At 37.5% G+C, this 18,410-nt stretch overlaps 1 protein-coding gene across 12 annotated transcripts in view; it reads left to right on the top strand.

Moving 5' to 3' along the window:
* KIAA1109 (KIAA1109 ortholog) overlaps positions 1-18,410 on the top strand; it is a 206,367-nt gene that overhangs the window by 70,129 nt on the left and 117,828 nt on the right. For all 12 annotated transcript variants that reach the window (XM_032224446.1, XM_032224439.1, XM_032224444.1 and 9 more), the window contains exons 17-28: positions 1,802-1,980; positions 2,078-2,184; positions 4,180-4,385; positions 4,985-5,212; positions 7,105-7,242; positions 7,816-7,992; positions 9,290-9,418; positions 10,596-10,715; positions 11,369-11,649; positions 15,445-15,695; positions 16,077-16,335; positions 16,858-17,701. In XM_032224446.1, the coding sequence (XP_032080337.1) occupies positions 1,802-1,980; positions 2,078-2,184; positions 4,180-4,385; positions 4,985-5,212; positions 7,105-7,242; positions 7,816-7,992; positions 9,290-9,418; positions 10,596-10,715; positions 11,369-11,649; positions 15,445-15,695; positions 16,077-16,335; positions 16,858-17,701 (2,919 nt within the window). The remainder of the gene's footprint in view (positions 1-1,801; positions 1,981-2,077; positions 2,185-4,179; positions 4,386-4,984; positions 5,213-7,104; positions 7,243-7,815; positions 7,993-9,289; positions 9,419-10,595; positions 10,716-11,368; positions 11,650-15,444; positions 15,696-16,076; positions 16,336-16,857; positions 17,702-18,410) is intronic.

Raw genomic sequence — 18,410 nt, 5'->3', positions numbered from 1 at the left:
GGGGCGGAACCGTTTAGTCGGTCCCACCTCCCTGCAGTGGGGGAGTAGCTTCTGGAAGTCAAGCCTCAGCAGGAAGTGATCTGACCATGACAAGGGCGAGATCTCTATTCCCCTTAGATCAAGATCACGTCTCCACTGCCCCGAGAGAAACACAAAGTCGAGCGTGTGTCCCGCTGTATGAGTCGGACCCTGAATTACCTGGGTCAAGTCAATGGCTGTCATGGAAGCCATGAACTCCTGAGCCCCATCAGAGCGTTCGCCGAGAGATGGCAGGTTGAAGTCCCCCAGTACTATCAGTCTGGGGAACTCAACCGCCAGTCCAGCTACTGACTCTAGGAGCGCAGGCAGGGCTGTTGTGACGCAGCTGGGAGGTAGGTACGTCAGAAACAAGCCCACTTGACCCCCTAGGTCCAACTTTATAAGAAGAGACTCACACCTGACAGTCTCTGGAGCAGGGATCCTGTGAGGAACCAAATGACTCTTGGATAATAGTTGCCACTCCCTCACCCCTTTCTGGTGTCGTGGTTGGTGGAGCACCTGATACCCTTCTGGGCACATTTCTGAGAGGGGGACTCCTCCCTCGTGGCCCAGCCAGGTTTCAGTAATGCATGCCAGGTCTGCCCCCTTGTCTAATATTAAGTCCCGGACAAGGGGAGCTTTATGAATCACAGACCTGGCATTTAGCAGCAGCAACCTGAGACCAGGGCCCTGACTTCTCTTGTCACCAGGTCCTTGAGTTGAGCTTTCAGGGCTGGAACAAGGGATCGCTGTGACGTAGCAAACCCTCCTTCCCCGGTGATGGCTCGCCCTGTAGCTCCCATCGTACCTGCCCCTCCAAGACATAACCGTGATGCTCCGGCCCACCCCCATCCTCGTAGACCCCTCCCCACATCCCCCGGCCCCCGTTCTTCCCGGCAGGCCATTCGTACCATTCACTTCTGTTTCTGCACTCAGTGGAGGGGGCTCCAGGCCGCACTCTCAGTCCTCTCATATATACTGCACAGGCATTCTCCTCATACATACCCCACTGTAAAACCTTTATGTCAGTTCAGTATTTGTGCCATTAATTTTACTCTTAAATATATAGATTCAGTAACATTGAAATTCAAATTAAATATAATAGGTTGACATTTGGGACCATACCCAGTTTATTTTGTACTATACAGATAAAGTACTAGTATAGTCTTTTTTTTGAAAAGATAGTTTCATTGAAAAATACTTGTTTTTTAATACTGATATTATTTCAATAGGTTTTACGCTACTTAATTTTATTGTACATTATGCAATTGTGGAGATGATAATTTTGTGTACTTGATAATTTTTCCCCAAGGCATTGTAATGACTCCTTCCTTCTATTTAGAAATTGAAAATACTTTCGTTATGAATAACTGTCTTTTTAATATAAATTTATAATGAGCGTTGTCATTTTCTAGATGTCAACAAAGTGTCAAATTTGTCATGACTGATTATAAAATTAAAGAAATTTATGATCCTAATTAAAATAAATAATCTGCTTGAGAGATAACTAAAATCCAATTATGTCTTGTAATTTCTAAGAGGTATTCATTATGTTTCATTTGTTTTTATTATTCACAAGAATAGATGAAGTCATACATTAAAAGGAAAGAGTCTGCTCTATGGAATAAAGAATGGTGAATGCCATTTACTTGTGTCAGTTCCAATTTATTTCATGACAAATTGGGATTCTTTGGGCAAAACAATGAGATACAGTAACACTTTTGTCTACTTCTGTATGTTTTAAATATAATAGATTGAAATATGCATTATATTGTATTTTCAGGGAGATGGTCTTGATGTTCACTTACTTCTTCCTGATTGCCATCCTAGTAAATACTCCCTGTTTATGTTGGTGAAAGATTGTCATCCTAATAAATTAAATCCTGAGTCTTGTGCTCCTGCTGATAGTCAGAGTGGTCAGAAACTAAGCAAGTCTAAATGGAGGAATATGACTCAAGAAGAGTAAGTTTGGTTTCTCTTACTAGAATGTCAAATTATGCAATAAATTAATGTGTAAATTAATAAAATAATTGCTACATAGACCATTCTTTTTGAATAGGGCTGGCTGGGTTGAATGCTGGACAATACCAAGTATTATGCTTACAATTGATTATGTGTGGCATCCAATTTATCCCCAGAAGGTTAAGGAACATTTGATCCAATCATGTAAGTTTGTTTCTTTTCATTCAGTTTTTTAAAATGCAGAATAATCCATTTTGAAAGAGAAAATAACCTAGGTAGAATAAATCGAAAGCCAGTGAAACTTGGGTTGAAAGCCACACTTTTCAGTTATGTAGCTTTCTCTATGACAAAAAGTTGTCTTTTCTACCTTCATTGGTATAAAGGTAAACCACAGTCAACACCTAAATTTTAAAACTAGACCTCCTAGTTCATTCCATTATGTATATATTATTGATCAATGCACATAGTCCTTGCTTACCAATTTCCTCATTCAGTGACCATCTGAAATTACAAGGTTGCTGAAAAAATAACTTTATGACCAATGCCCACATTTATGATGTTTGTAATGTCCCTCAGATGTTATGGTCAGTATATATCCAAACTGTATGCTGGGGGGATGGGGAAAGAAAAGTGGGCCAGGCACAGAGCAGTTTGTCTACAGAATTACTTGGGTTTTTTTCCTACCTCCTATTACACAACAGAATGGAGAGATCTCTAAGGGGATGAAGTTCCAAAAGTAAGGTAGATCCTCCCCCCCAAGGATCCACCTCGTGGGAAGCCCAGCTGAGCTGTTTAGAGAATGAATGATGGCCATTCAATGGAGTACCTCCTGCAGTCTGCCAAAACTGGGCAGCATTAGGTGGAACAAGAGGTGGCTCTGTAGCCACTCACCAAGCTGTGGCTCCTTCACAGCCCCCTCTTTGTAGTTTTCTTTGCAGTTGCCACCAGGTAGGCATCATTTTTTAGCCTTGGCCATTAGCAGACCCCACCCTGCCAAATAGAAAAAGCTGGTTGGGATCTCGGATGGCGTGACCTAAGCCAGTAATCAACCTGCCTGTGGGTGCCTTCTCTTTACAAGTGCACCATAGTGGAGACTCCAACCATATACTTGGAATGTCAAGTGGGGCATTGGGATACTTTAAATTCAAGGCTGACCAGGAGGAGATATGCAAAATCTAAGGGACATCTTTCCAAAGCAGATGTGTAGTCTCCCCCATGGCCAAATAGAACAAAGTTCTCAGACAGAAGCAGAGAACAAGGAAAGCTATCTTGTTACTCTATTTAGGGCCTGCATGCAACAGGACAATTGGCACAGCCCTGTTTGTCATCACCACCTCTGCCTTCCAACACTTAAGTTAGATATTCCCCCCTACAATATGCGTGTCTGCAAGGCCCCAGTTTCCCCTCACCAATCCCCCTCCATCCAAACATACCTACTCTATCCAGGTTGGTAAAGTAAGAGAAAAAGCATTGGCATGCCTCTCTCTGTCCCTATCAGTGCCCATGTCTCTCTGGTGCTTTGTGCCATCCTCCCCTTCCCAAATGCCAATCATAGCCTCTCTCCTTGTCGCTGCCAGAACAGAAGAGCCCTGCTAAAACATAATAGGTTTTTTCCCCCTTTTCTGTGTTGTACAAAGCTTCTGGGCCATTAGAAATATAAACATATGATAAAAACTATTTTAAATACGCTTCAGTGTAAAGTACTTTGAAGTGAAATTGCATGATAATATACTAAAAAAAAATATAAGGAGCAAATATTTATAGCTTTAATATCAAACAGATAAGATAAACTTTTCATTATTATCATTTCTAAATGTACCACATGATAAAATTATTTTGTGCTTATTTAAAATTTTCAAAAGAAAATGCATATAAAACAAATCCCTATCATAGTTTTCCTTTTCCTTAATTTACTACCCTAAAATACTGTTATGCTCTACTTATTGGACATGTCAGTTTGAATTAATTATTATTTAAAATAAAAACTTGCTTTTAGATCTTCAGGTTAGTTAAGAAATATAATTTAAAATAATATGAAACATCAACAATAAAACAAATTACATAGCTTTTATTTTCTTCAGATTTGTTGAATAATATAAGTCTGATTTTTAAAAAAATTAACAGATTTTACTTTCATCTAGTACACTGGTGAAATATTATCAGTATTTGCTTAATTGTTTTATTTTTTCATTCATAAAGTGTCAGAAATGGAAGAAACTATATTATCTGCCCAGCGACCATCACAGAAAATGGCAGACAGAGGAACATCTCCTTCAGCCTCTTCCCATCTTCCGATTGACCCCTCTGAACTTCCGCCTGACAAGCTTCGTGTAGAACTAGAAGTTTCCCCAGATTCCCAGATAACTTTATATGGACCACTTTTAAAAGCATTCCTGTCTATAAAGGTATCAGTTCTCCCTAGATTATAAACTATACATGGGCCTTGTAGTCCTATTAAAAATGTAGTATTTTGTAATTATAACTTATTCTTCTATATGAAGAAAGTCTCCAACCAGCCTTCTATTTTTTGGGGATCCTTCAAATGTGCTAAATCATAATTGTACATTTCTAACTAGCATGAGAACAGAATCAAATGTTTCCAAAGTTGCTGTCCATAATGTGAACAATATTAAAGAGAGCTACTAATTTACCAACAACTCAAATATTTGATTTGTTCTACTCATTGCCCCCAGCTTTTCAATTACTTAAAATGTTTAATTTCTAAAACATTATCAGTATATGTGGTAATCATACAGACTATAATTAAGAAATAAAAAATAATATTTCTAAATGACTTGCTATAGAAAAGCTATACTAAAGTGTAAAGATTTATTTATTTATTTGTATCCATCTATTATTTTTAATAATTCAAGGTGGTGGACATATCCAATACACCTATTAATTTTATATTATTATAGTTATATTTTATACTATTATATTTTTCCTTGTTGTAACTTATTTATATTATTCCATTACAATGAATAATGTTAATTCATCTCACTAGGAAAATTATTTTGGTGAAGATGATATGTATACTGATTTTGAAGAAGTCATTTCAAGCCCTGTACTTTCTATGTCAACATCTTCAAGTTCTGGATGGACAGCAATTGGAGTGGATGCTGACAAAAAAGAGCGTGATACATCAGTGAAACAAGTTAATCCTCTAACTTTACGCCCATGGGATATTACAGTGCTTGTTAATGTATACAAAGTTCATGGACACTTGCCAGTAGTAAGTATTATGAGTACTTTATTCCTGATTTTAGAAAATTGTGCACATAACTAGAAATACAGATTTCGTATGGCTGGCCTATGAATATGCAAGATTTTGTCCTTAAAAACATGTGAAAGTGGCCTTCATCCTGCAGTGGATAGACAATGAAATAATGATCCTTAAAAAGACATTACTAATAGTCCTTGCTTAATGACATTTCTTAACCTGGTAGTTACACCAGGTCCTAAAAGTTATAATCATTAATATACTCACATGATCAAAATGTGGATGTTTGAAAGCCTGCTTTCACATACCATCACAGGGGCACTTCATATAGAAGATATACCTTGGTTTGAAATGTAACAACTTCTAAATGAAAAGCATATTGATAAAAATAAGGAAGTTCTCAATTTGGTGTGGGGATTGCTTTTTAAATAAAATTTATTTATGGAATGTCATATTTAGCTGTCATTCTTGCTGTCTATATAATGAAGTTTTGGACTGTTTCGTTCAATTTACTTGAATGCCTCTTTCATATATTGTATGAAAGTTATATAAGTATATATACGTATCTCATCTCTCATCATTAATATACAATTCATTATCATTGTTGGTTCCTTTCTAATACAATTGGTTTTAGAAGTGCTGAAAACAATCCCTCTGATACAGAAGTATCTTTGGGTACACAGTCTTTCCAGTAATTTTGTTACATTATAATTTTTATTATGATGGAATGAAATGGTAGATTACTATTTTAAACTTAATTTAAAATACATTGGTATTTAACCTAAAATTAAATTAAAATGAAATCCATTTTTTGTCCTAGTTCTGCTCATTTCTTTGTCTCTTTCCATGCATTCTTGAGGCAAAAGTAAAATGTTCTGACCTAGGCTTTCCCAAACCAAGAAGCAGACTCCTTGTCCTGACAAAAAATCCTTTTTATTAAAGTTACTGTGAATTTCTCTCATTCACATCCAGCAAAGTCTTTCAAGGGTGAATATACAGTCACAGGCCTTATTTGGCTTGGAGAGCTGCCAGGCTGATATCTTCAAAACTTGGCAAGGAGCCCCTGAGAGTAACAAACTAACTAAGTGAACTAATTGTTTCCTGCAAACTCCATTCCCCTTTCACTCATCTTTTATTCCCTATGGGAGGGACTATTTATCGTCCACTGTGGCCTTACTCTAAAGTTGGCCCTTGCTCCTTAGCTGTTCCCTTCATCTGGCAACTCTGCGCATGCACACACTGGGAACAGACTCCAGCTGTTTGTCTGCCGCACTGATGTCTGACTCTGAAGGCAGCTAATAAATGTCAGCTGACCCCATCTCTGCCTGTGATGCAGAGCCCTCCTCAGAGCCTTTTCCAGACTCCAGGACTGACCCATGTTCCTTCCCAACCTCCTCACTGTCCAAATCTGCTGCCAGTTCTGCTGGCCTCTTGGGTGGGTGGGGGGGGGGGCACAACAGAAAATGAACTCCAGGCAAAAGCTGTGTTCTGATCTTCTGATATGTAGTTTTATTCTCATTATAATGGAAGTTGGGTAACAGTAGTTGTACAGTGGTACTAGTTAGACTGAGATTAACTAGGCCCTTATTCTTGAGGTAATGCATAGAAAGGATGTTTTCTTGGTTCTTCTCCAATTTCAAAACTGTTGTTTCCCTGGGTAAGAACAGTTCAAGAGAATTTTTCATGAGCACTTAGCAATACAGTATGAAATAAGGAATGATTCTTAACTTTAATAGTTTCAGAAGAATTATCTACTTTAAGCGATGTTACTCTTTGAAAAAACTCTTATCTTCCAGTGTTTTTGCCTTTTTAAAGAATATTTTGCATATTTTCATAATTAACAATTTGAGAATTATTGACATTTAATTAAATGGTTATTTATAATTTTATCATTCTGTATTTAGCATTGCAGCAGTGATGTCCCAGAATGTCCTACTGCTTTTCTGGAAAGATTATGTTTTGAGATGAAAAAGGGATATAAGGAAACTATGCTGCAACTTGTATTATCACCATTGAATATATTCTTGAATGACAGTTATCAGGTAATATTACTTAAAATACTTTCCAAGCTAGTTAAATCACTAGGAAAAGTGAACATAAGTATTACCTTTTCTTCATCTTGTTCTAAAGTGCTTTATTTATCACTGTGGGCCAATTACAGTTATTCCAATTTGAATGATTTTTCTTCCGATGTTCCCTTGTAACCAAATCATTGTTGTTCTAGAACAGAGGTGTCAAACTTGTGGCCAGCGGGCTGGATGCATTATGTGGCCCTGCCCCCACCCGGTTTAGCAAAGGGGGGGGAAAGTCCCAATATGTCAGGTGACGACGCCGTAATGACTCAAGTTTAACACCTGTTCTAGAAAATCTTCCCACCGTCAAGAACAGATTAGTTTGTATGTTGTGATAGTATGAGCAATATGATTTTTCTGTGGAATAATATCATTGAATTCAAATTATTTACCTGTTTTAGTTACATTTATTATTTGTCTTATACATATACACCCAAAGGTAGTTCCCTGAATTTAATTTTTTTAACATAATATAAAGCTGACAAAAGCATTAGGGTTTACTAGTTATATAGCACTAATATTCTTAACTTGCTTTCTTAACAGAGACCTACTGTGGATGAAGTACTTCGAGAGGGTCATGTAAGCCTTTCGGGTCTGCAGCTACGTGCCCATGCTATGTTCTCAGCAGAAGGTTTGCCTGTGGATAGTGATACTTTAGAATATGCCTGGTTAATTGATATTCAGACTGGGAGCCTGACAGCCAAAGTTACGGTTCCACAGGTTTGTAACTAAGTTTCAGATTAAAATGTATACATTGCTATTTTAGCATATATGTTTTATGTATTAAAGGATGGAAATAGAAAAACAATTAATTAGAATAAATTCTTTTTGGTTTCCTTTACAAATCAAAGGAGTTCAATAGGAAAGAAATTAGAATCATGCATTTGTGAATATTAGAATCTCGTAATACTTATCAATATTTTCAGAATTCAGAATCAACTCCTTCAAATAACATCAAGGTCAGGGTCTTGGTAGGACTTGCTTGGTCTAAATTGGATAAAAGATGCAACTATTTTTCTGAAAGTGAATCTATTTAAATCTGAAATAATTAGTAAAATATAATATACATGTTTAAAGTATTATTAGCCTTGATTATTCAGCTCCCATTTCAACTCTTATTCCATGAGAAATTTGCACATTCTGGATACTTTTTAAGGGTATAAAAACATGTTCAGTAAATTCTAACATTTTTGTTAATTATTGCAAAGCCCATGTGATGTTTGAATTCCGAGGAAGAAGATGCCTCAGAATGGGCCTGAGAACATGAAGAACTTTTTAGCAACCTAAACAAAGGAGAGAAGAGAAGCTGTGCAATTTTAGAAAGAAACAGCTACTTTTTAGTTTTAGTTCCATTTAGTATTCTGTAGTTAACCTTGCTTTGCCTTTTAACTCCTTTCCATAACAATATTTTTATTTCCATCAAAATACCTGCGTTATCTGTTTCCTTTAATGAACTATCCCTTTTCTTTTTTACTAGGTTCTATGTTTTTCGTTGTATATAAAGTATAAAGAAAAGTTAAAGGAAAATTCATTTTCCCATCCATCCACATTTTTGGAGCATTCATTCTCTTCTGTGTGTTTTTTATTCTCATCCATAGTCTCTCACTTCATCCTTCTGTGAAGCATCCTTTTCATATTTCTCATTAGCATTCCATGTAATGCTTTTTATTTGGTTTCAAGGTGATTTCACATCCTTTCTCGTGTTCATGTGTGATCCATTCTTTTAAGAGGTTATCTTTTACAATTTCCATCTTGTGAAATGCTAGCTTCATATAATGTCTTATTCATCAAGTTTCCTTTATATTTTTGCAAATTAGTGGAAGTTGCTTTGTTGCTAATTTCCAAAGTACCCCCCTTTTGCTGTCAAAATATAGCTACTGTATTCGTTATTAGATATAGAATCTAGTTTAGTTTAGAATTTGTTGAAAAAACCAAGAACTGTAAATATTTTCAAAGATCCATATTTCTCTGAATATATTTGATTTATGTGTAGTCAATAGTCCTTATTTATTTTCAGATTGCATATCTGTTTCAATGGGGACAAACTTTTGTGTTTCATGTGGCATGTCGTGAGTTTCAACTGGAAAGACCAAAATCTGTCGTCATATGTCAACATGGAATTGATCGTCGTTTTTGTGAAGCTAAGGTAACATCTTCTTGTAAACTATATAATCTGGATTTCTGAACAGTGGTTTAATGAGGATATGCCTTATAAATATGCAATTAGCAAGGTATTCTGCTTTTTCATTCCATTTGTTATAGAAGCATATCTTCCAATTATAAAAAGTTCTTTTATAAATAAAATTCTATTTAAACTTATGACACGGGACAATTTTATTTTATTTTATTTTATCATTTTATTTTATTTTATCTATATGCCTTCTGGTTTAATAATATATCACAGTTGAAATTTTAATTATACTTTAAATATTAATTACATATGATTAAATTATATTTTTTAAAAATTGTTTTCTCTATTGAATTTTAAAGCTTAAAATGCTGACAATAAACAGCAACATATTTCCTGTCTCCTTTGCAAAGATATCTCTCCTTCTTTATTTTAAAGAAATATTTAATATGCTCCTATATCTTTTTTCATTGCTGCAATGAATTTATTTTCCTTTACTCTTTTAAAAAAACATATGTCAGCAAACAGATTTGTCTTGTATCATTTATCAAATCTTTATGGATTTATACTCTTTTAAAAGTGTTCTCCAATTCATTTTTCTGTAACAAATTTATCTTTTTGGGTCCTTCCCAGTGTTCCTAATTCTTCTTTGCACTGCTGATTGTTTTGAAAGATTAGCTGAGGTTGGAGGAAAAAAAGAAAATAGTCATTTAACAAATGGAGCTGAGAGAATTGTGGCCTATTTTTAAACACAAAGATGGCTTCTAAGGGTTTGTTAAATGGCTACAATGGTGAGAAAGGAGATGTAGTGTTTAAATTTAAAAGGGCGGATATTGATTTGTAGCATTTGTTTTAAAGAAGAAGTAGTATTTTTATTTTCCTGACTAAAAAAAAAAGTACTATTGTCAGACTGGGGCATATTTGCAGAAGCTTCATGCAGTGGTGCTGGACATTTCGAGTTGGTGCCTTCTACAGGCTTAATATTTGACCAGACCAGTAAAGTATTTATTTTACTTAAACAATATGGAAATATACATTTACTATCGGTATAATTATATGACTGTAGAAGAACAATGTGCTTTCAGCTTCAATTGCCTTAATGTATCACTTTGCCTTTATTTAAAATAAAATGAATACATGCCAAGGATAACATTTACTACTATCTCCCCCCTCCCCCCACAAAAAAACCCTTTAGATGAGTTGCATTTCTGGCCCTTGTCTAACATCTGATGAATTAAAATATACTATGATCCGCCTGGCAGTAGATGGTGCAGATGTACACGTTGTTGAGCATGGTTGTGCTACAAATATAAAGGTAGTAACTTGTCTTACTTCACATCTTCATTTTTGTATACAGCTAATCCTCAGATTACAATCATTCATTCAGCCACAATTCAAAGTTAAGATGGGCTGAACTAATGCTGCTTATGACAGATCTTATAATTCTGCCCTCTGCAATCACAATTTCTGATATTCTTTGCCAGAAAATAAAAATATAAAAAGTCAATGTTTTAAAAAAAATTTTAAAAAAATTCAGCATGATTTTAAAGAGATTTCTATAGCATATCTTTTCTTTATATTGAATGTTAATTTCATGTGTCGACATTATTATAGAACTATTTTTGGCTATCTTTGGCATAAGCTATAAAATTGTTTTTAATAAGCATAGTTATTAATATTTATGTCTAATTTGACAAACATTAAGTTGTGAATTACACAGGTATACACTCACACTTATTGCAGAAACATATAGTTTGATTTATTAGCTAAGTATGATTTCATAGGTGTGAAGCCTATTTACCGTTTGAATTACCATCTTAATATTAACAATTTTATTACAATTTGTACTTGTAAATAATAAATTTAGAATCGCCATGTTTTTATTACTAGGGAGTAAATATCCTATAGTAATTCGAGTTGGTACTCTTCTAGGATTTTTCCTGATCTTTTATTGAATTTGATATTTAGGTGGGTGTTGTGCGCATCGCTAGTTGCAATCTCCACAATCAGTCAGTTGGTGAAGGTATAAGTGCTGCCATTCAAGACTTCCAAATACGACAGTATATTGAACAAGGGAATAATTGCCGAATTAGTCTTCAACCTGCGATACTACGGAGGGCATATTGGCTAGAAGCAGGATCCATCAATTTTGGCCTTATCACTGCTGATGTTGCTTTAGCAGCAGACCGCTATTCAAAGCATGAAGCACAGAGACATTTTTTGGAAATTCATGATAACAGAACAAAGAGGTAAGAAGAACAAGTAAAAAAATAGGTTAGTAAAAAGATCTGTTAATGAAAAAACATTAATGAAAACATTCATGATAGATTCTTCAAAAATGTAAAGTTTTATAAATGTTTGATGCAGAAAACAGATTCCAGAATTTTTGTTATTATTATGCATGTATACATCGGTATGTATCTATGTGTATGAATTTCTTTTTAAAATTTTTGTTATTAGCAATGTTTTAATATAATTTCATTACAATCTAATGATAAAGATCTGATATTTTCTGAAGTTGAAAACTGCTTTATAATATAATCACACCTTTTAAATCTATTTCTGGGAAATAAAATATATTTAGGTTTAGGTTTATTGGATTTATATGCCGCCCTTCTCCCAAGGACTCAGGGCGGCGTACAACATTAAAAAAACACATATTACAAAAGTTTAAAAAGATTTAAATAGAATATACAAAAAACAAACCCAATTAAGATTAACAATAACATTTTAAAAAGAAATTTGATTAAAATTAACAATAATCAATAATTTATTTTGTTTTGTTCAGGCCAGGCTGGCTTGCTGGAAAAGCCAACTTTTTAGGGGCTCCCAGATGTTGGGGATTATACGAAGCTCCGGGGGCAGCTCATTCCAGAGGGAAGGCGCTCCCACAGAGAAGGCTCTCCCCCTGGGGGTCGCTAGCCAACACTGTCTGGCCAACGGCACCCTGAGGAGGCCAACTCTGTGGGATCGCACTGGACGATGGGAGGCTACTGGTGGCAGTAGGTGGTCTCGCAGGTATCTTGGGCCTAAGCCATGGAGCGCTTCAAAGGTCATAATTAGTACCTTGAATCGCACCCGGAAGACAACCAGCAACCAGTGCAGGCCGCCTAAAAGGGGTGCAACATGGGAGCACCTACGTGCCCCCATGATAACCCGCGCAGCCGCATTCTGCACCAGTTGAAGCCTCCGGGTGTTCTTTAAGGGCAGTCCCATGTGGAGAGCATTACAGTAGTCCAGGCGAGAAAGGACAAGGGCATGAGTGACTGTGCACAGAGCATCCCGATCCAGGAAGGGGTGCAACTGACGTACCAGGCGAACCTGGTAAAATGCCCCCCTGGTCACGGCCGTCAGGTGTTCTTCTAAACTAAGCCGCGTATCCAGGAGGACGCCCAGATTGTGGGCCCTCTCTGAGGGGGCTAAAATTTCTCTCCCTATCATCAAAGATGGAACAAGATGCACAAATCGGGATGACGGAAACCACAGCCACAGTCTTGGAGGGATTGAGCTTGAGCCTGTTCCTCCCCATCCAGATCCGCAGAGCCTCCAGGCATCGGGACATCACGTCAAGGGCATCATTTGGGTGGTTTGGGGTAGAGATGAAAAGTTGAGTATCATCAGCATATTGATGATACTGTACCCTAAAACCGCGGATGATCTCACCCAGAGGTTTCATATATATGTTGAACAGGAGGGGTGAGAGAACTGACCCCTGGGGCACCCTACAAGTGACACGCCTCGGGGTCGATCCCTGCCCTCCAGTCAACACAAACTGCGATCGATCCGACAGGTAGGAGGAGAACCACCATAAAACCGTGCCCTCCACTCCCAACCCCCCGAGTCGTCACAGTAGGATACCATGGTTGATGGTACCGAAAGCCGCTGAGAGGTCTAATAGGGCCAGGACAGAGGAGCAGCCCCTGTCCCGGGCCCGCCAGAGATCATCGACCAACACGACCAATGCCGTCTCCGTGCTGTATCCGGGCCTGAAACCTGACTGAAATGGATCCAGGTAGACAGCTTCATCCAGGTACTGGGGAAGCTGACGTGCTACCGCACTCTCGACAACCTTCGCTAAAAAGCAAAAGTTGGAGATCGGACGATAGTTGGCTAAAGAAGCTGGGTCCAGGGAAGGCTTCTTAAGGAGAGGCCTCGCCACCGCCTCCTTCAAGGCAGTGGGAAAGAATCCCTCTCTCAACGAAGCGTTGGTAATCGCCTGGAGCCAGCCTCGTGTTACCTCCCGGGAAGCCGAGACTAACCAAGAGGGACATGGGTCCAGCACACAAGTGGCAGCACTGAGTCTCCCCATAATCCTGTCCATGCCCTTGGGGGTCACAGGATCAAACTCATCCCAGATGGTCTCCACAAGATTCATCCCCGTCGACTCACCCAAATCTACCCAGTCAGAGTCAAAGCCTGTCCGGATCTGAGTGATTTTATCCTGCAGATACTGAACAAATTCTTCAACCCTACCCTGCAAGGGGTCTTTCCCAGTTCCTTGGTTAAGTAAGGAGCGGGTCACCCTAAACAGGGCGGCTGGGCAGTTATCTGCGGATGCGATAAGAGTGGAAAAATGTTGCCGTTTTGCCGCTTTTTTCGCCACTAAGTAGGATTTAATATGAATTCTTACTAGTGTTTGATCAGATTCGGACCGGCTGGCCCTCCAACCACTCTCTAGGTGTCTTTTCCGGCGTTTCATCTCCCGGAGCTCCTCGGTAAACCAGGAAGCTACCCGGGAACGACACCGGGTCAGAGGCCGCAAAGGCACAACACGATCCAAAGCCCCAGTGGCTGCCCTATCCCAGGCTTCCACTAGGGCTTCGGTCGAGTTGTGAGCAAGGGATTCAGGAAAAGTCCCAAGCTCCATCAGGAACCTTTCAGGGTCCATCAGGCGCCTGGGGCGGAACCCTGTAGTTGGTTCCGCCTCTCTGCGGTGAGGGGTAGCAATATGGAAGTCAAGCCTGATGAGGAAATGATTCAACCATGACAAGGGTTGGATAGAAATATCCCCTAAATCTAGATCATTCATCCACTGCCCAGAGACAAAAATCAGGTCGAGCGTGTGTCCCCCATTATGGGTGAGTTAGGTCCATAGCTGTCATGGAAGCCATGAACTCCCAAATGTTGTATCTCCAATATTTATTTTAAAAAAACTGAGTAAATTTGTTTTGGAAGATTTGGGTTGTTGCTATTGTTAAATGAATAGAAATCACTGTTGTAACAGTCTTCTCACCTTTGTTTCACCATAGCAAAAAATTGTGCAGCAAAGAGAATAGGAAATCTCCTCACATCCTATACAAGCTTATGTATGTAGAGTACATAATGTAGAAGCTTATTAATGAACTGTGTTTGATTTTTGAAATAGCCAACTTCCATTTCAGTATCTGAGCCAGGTTCCATGTATTTTCTGAAGGATGCAGAGTTATGGTCAGAATGAGATAGAAAAGACTTGTTAGCTTGATCCAGTTATTTGTAAAATAATTGTTTTAAATGAGGTACAGAGAGTTTTTTCTTAATGACCAATCGCTGGAAGATCATTCGAATTTATAAAACTCTAAAAATAAATTACTTAGAACCTTGAATTTTGGGTGTTTTGCAACCAGCTGGTATTCTAGTTGCAACATCCCATGGTCATGTGACTCCATGACTTGCGACAGTTTTTGCCATTTTCCATCAGAAAAAAACACCCATTGGATAGACTGGATTTGCTTAATGACCCATAGTTCACTTAACAATGACAATGACTCATTTTAAGACGGTTGTAACAATGGTTATAAAATTGAGTCAGGTCAAATGGTGACCTGCTTAACAACTACAATTACTTGATGATTAAAATACCAGGCCCAATTGTGATTGTTAAGTGACGACAACCTGTATTTTTAAAACAACTCCAGTCCTGCTTCATATAGGTTTATGCATTGGTGAGAAATCTGAGTGGATGCATTTTATAGATAATGTAATCATTAATAATGGTTATTATAAAAATCACTTATAATAATACTTTCACTTTGTGTATTTCAATGAGCTCTTTCTTTTCCTACTAGACTGTGGTTTTTATGGCCAGATGATAATATAAAGAATAAAAGAAGCAAGAACAAATGTGGTTGTCTTGGTGGCTGTCGGTTTTTTGGTGGCCCTGGATCAGGATTAGACTTCTTCAAGTTTGAAGAATTGACACCATCAAGTAGCTCTGCTTTTTCAAATGCAAGTGCAGAATCAGATATGTTTTATGGGCAGTCTTTACTGCAACCTGGAGAATGGATTATTACTAAAGAACTTCCAAAAATTCCAGATGGTAAAAGATTTGTATCTATCTATCTGTCTGTCTGTCTGTCTCTATCTGTAATCATGTAAAAGTCTACCATTAATTAAACATTAGCATATTTTGAATGTACGTATTCAAGTTAAAGAAATCATGCATTTAACAAAAGTATTGCACAAAAAGTGATACCGAATGCAAACATTTGCTCACACAAATGCATACTGTTTAAAATGTGTGATTAGATTAGGAAAATTGATGATTAAAAATATTCCACTTAAAAAACAGGCTGGTTTTCTAATGGCTGTCACACTTTTTAGTATGTATTTATTTATTCATTTATTTTAAATATATATATATATATATTGGTATCTTTAATATTCATAAATTTAGCAGAAACTATGTAATTGTTTTTAGGTAAGGCAAATGGTGTAAAGACAAAAGAATGGGAATGCCGAATTGTAGGTACAGAATCTGGAAGAAAATCCCAGCAATTAAATTTACAAGTACCTCTGCGATCTCATAGTTCTTCATCGTCTTCAGAAGAGAATAGTAGTTCTAGTGCTGCACTTCCCTTGCTTGCAGGTGATAGGGAAAGCCCTTCTTCTGCCATGGAAGACCACTTAGGACAAAAGGGGCTCTTGACAGGTTCAAAAAAAGAAGAGGCCCGTGGAAGGTGAGCATTTACTTCTCAATAACATCTTGTTCCACTATGGAATTATCATGTTTATATCTTTTTGTCAAGTATTTGTTGTTTGCTTTATTTGAGTAAACCCTGTATTGTTAAATCTTGCTGTTTGGGATTTGGGAGAATTTAAAAACAAAGTAGGGAATCATGTTACTTACTTCTAGAGAAAATATGGGGAGCCAATGACTTTTTCGAGGTTATTTAACTGCATTTCTAATCACTGACCATGGTGGCTAAGGCTAATAGAAGTGGGATTCTGCCAACATTTGGAAAGTCATATATATTAATGTTTCTATCATGCATGTTTCCTTTTGAGTTTCTCAGTGTGCAGTATCAGTTGTTATCCAATATCCAATAATGCAAAGGGATTAAAGTAATTGTGAAAACCTTTGCTTTTTTGTTGTGTTGAAAGGGAATCTAATATCACAGTTTCTATGTCAACCCTGAATAAATGTTATTGATATTGAATACTGTGCAGTTTGCATCACTGTGTATAATTTTTCTCTCTAGTAATATAGCAGAAGGATCAGCAAATAGCCCAGTATCTCCTAATCTACAAGAAAAGCCCGTTGGACAATCTCCTCTTAGATCTCCTTTGAAACGGCAAGAATCAGTATGTTCTGGTCGACTTGGAAGCACCAAAAGTCTTACTGCAGCTTTCTATGGTGATAAGCAGCCTGTTCCAGTCGGAGTACAGTTCAGCAGTGATGTTTCCCGTAGTGATGAAAATGTCTTAGATTCTCCAAAGCAAAGAAGAAGTTTTGGTTCTTTTCCTTATACACCTTCTGCAGACTCAAATTCATTTCATCAGTATCGTTCTATGGACTCCAGCATGTCAATGGCTGATAGTGAAGCCTACTTCTCGGCTGCTGAGGACTTTGAACCCATCAGTAGTGATGAAGGCCCTGGAACCTATCCCGGAAGGAAAAAGAAGAGAAAACAAGCAAAACAAATTGATTATGGGAGGGGATCAATGTATCACAGTGTAGAAGGACCACTTACTGCTACCTTTCAAGGAGAAACTAGTCAAGATACAAAAACTCTGCCAATAAAAATGCATCCCTCTCAAGCTTCATTTGTCTCTGCTTTGGGAGGAGAGGATGATCTGGTTGAACATATATATATCATAGAAACTGAGAAGGCTCCTGAGAATGAACAAATCACTTCCCAGCAGCCTTTAATGAACTGCTACCAAAGCTACCTCACTCAGTACCAAGTGATTAACTGGTCAATAAAACATCCAACAAATAAAAGGACCTCCAAATCATCTTTACATAGACCATTAGATCTTGACACTCCAACTAGTGAAGAAAGTTCCTCATATTTTGAGCAGCTTTCTGTTCCAACTTTTAAGGTAAAAACCACAATGTATTTATTTGTTGACCTACCTATCTACGTTTATGTGCAAAAAGAAAATGGAAAAAAATTAACAGTAAAAAATACCCTGTCAATTACTTATGGTAGTTGTCCTAATTCAGATTACCTGGGGGGGGGGGAATAGTTTACTATAGTAACATAAATGTTTACTTGTTTTTGAAACAAGCATAGTAGAGTTGGAAGGTATCTTGGAGGTCTTCTAGTCCAATCCTCTGCTTCCTTTGCACATTAACAGGGTGGATGCTACAAATTTTAGGGAAAGGTATTTCAAAGTGGGAGCTATCCCACAGAAGTCTGTCATCCTGTCTGTCTGTGTCTGTCTATCATATGGCATATCATATATGAATTAGCAAAACATACACACACACACACAACATTTCATCTAGATTAGTAAAAAACACAATAAAATGTTAAAAAGATCTATGTTCATATACCAATGTCTAGGCTGTCCAATCATATGATGTGATCTACAGTTTGATGTGAGACCCCACAGTGACACTGAAGGGGGGATACTATGCCCATCTATATTTATACAGACAGATCCGGCAGATTCTGTGGGAGGCGCAAACCCTATTCAGTATTGCCCATTGCTGGTGTCGTAGCTCAAAGCCTGGCACCTTTTTTGTGGGGGGTTTTATATGTCTTCTTATATCTGGGTGTTTAGCAACCCATTTGACTTTCCATTG

The sequence above is a fragment of the Thamnophis elegans genome, chromosome 9 (assembly GCF_009769535.1).
Source record: "Thamnophis elegans isolate rThaEle1 chromosome 9, rThaEle1.pri, whole genome shotgun sequence".
NCBI lineage: Eukaryota > Metazoa > Chordata > Lepidosauria > Squamata > Colubridae > Thamnophis > Thamnophis elegans.
This window is presented reverse-complemented; position numbering and strand designations above follow the sequence as displayed.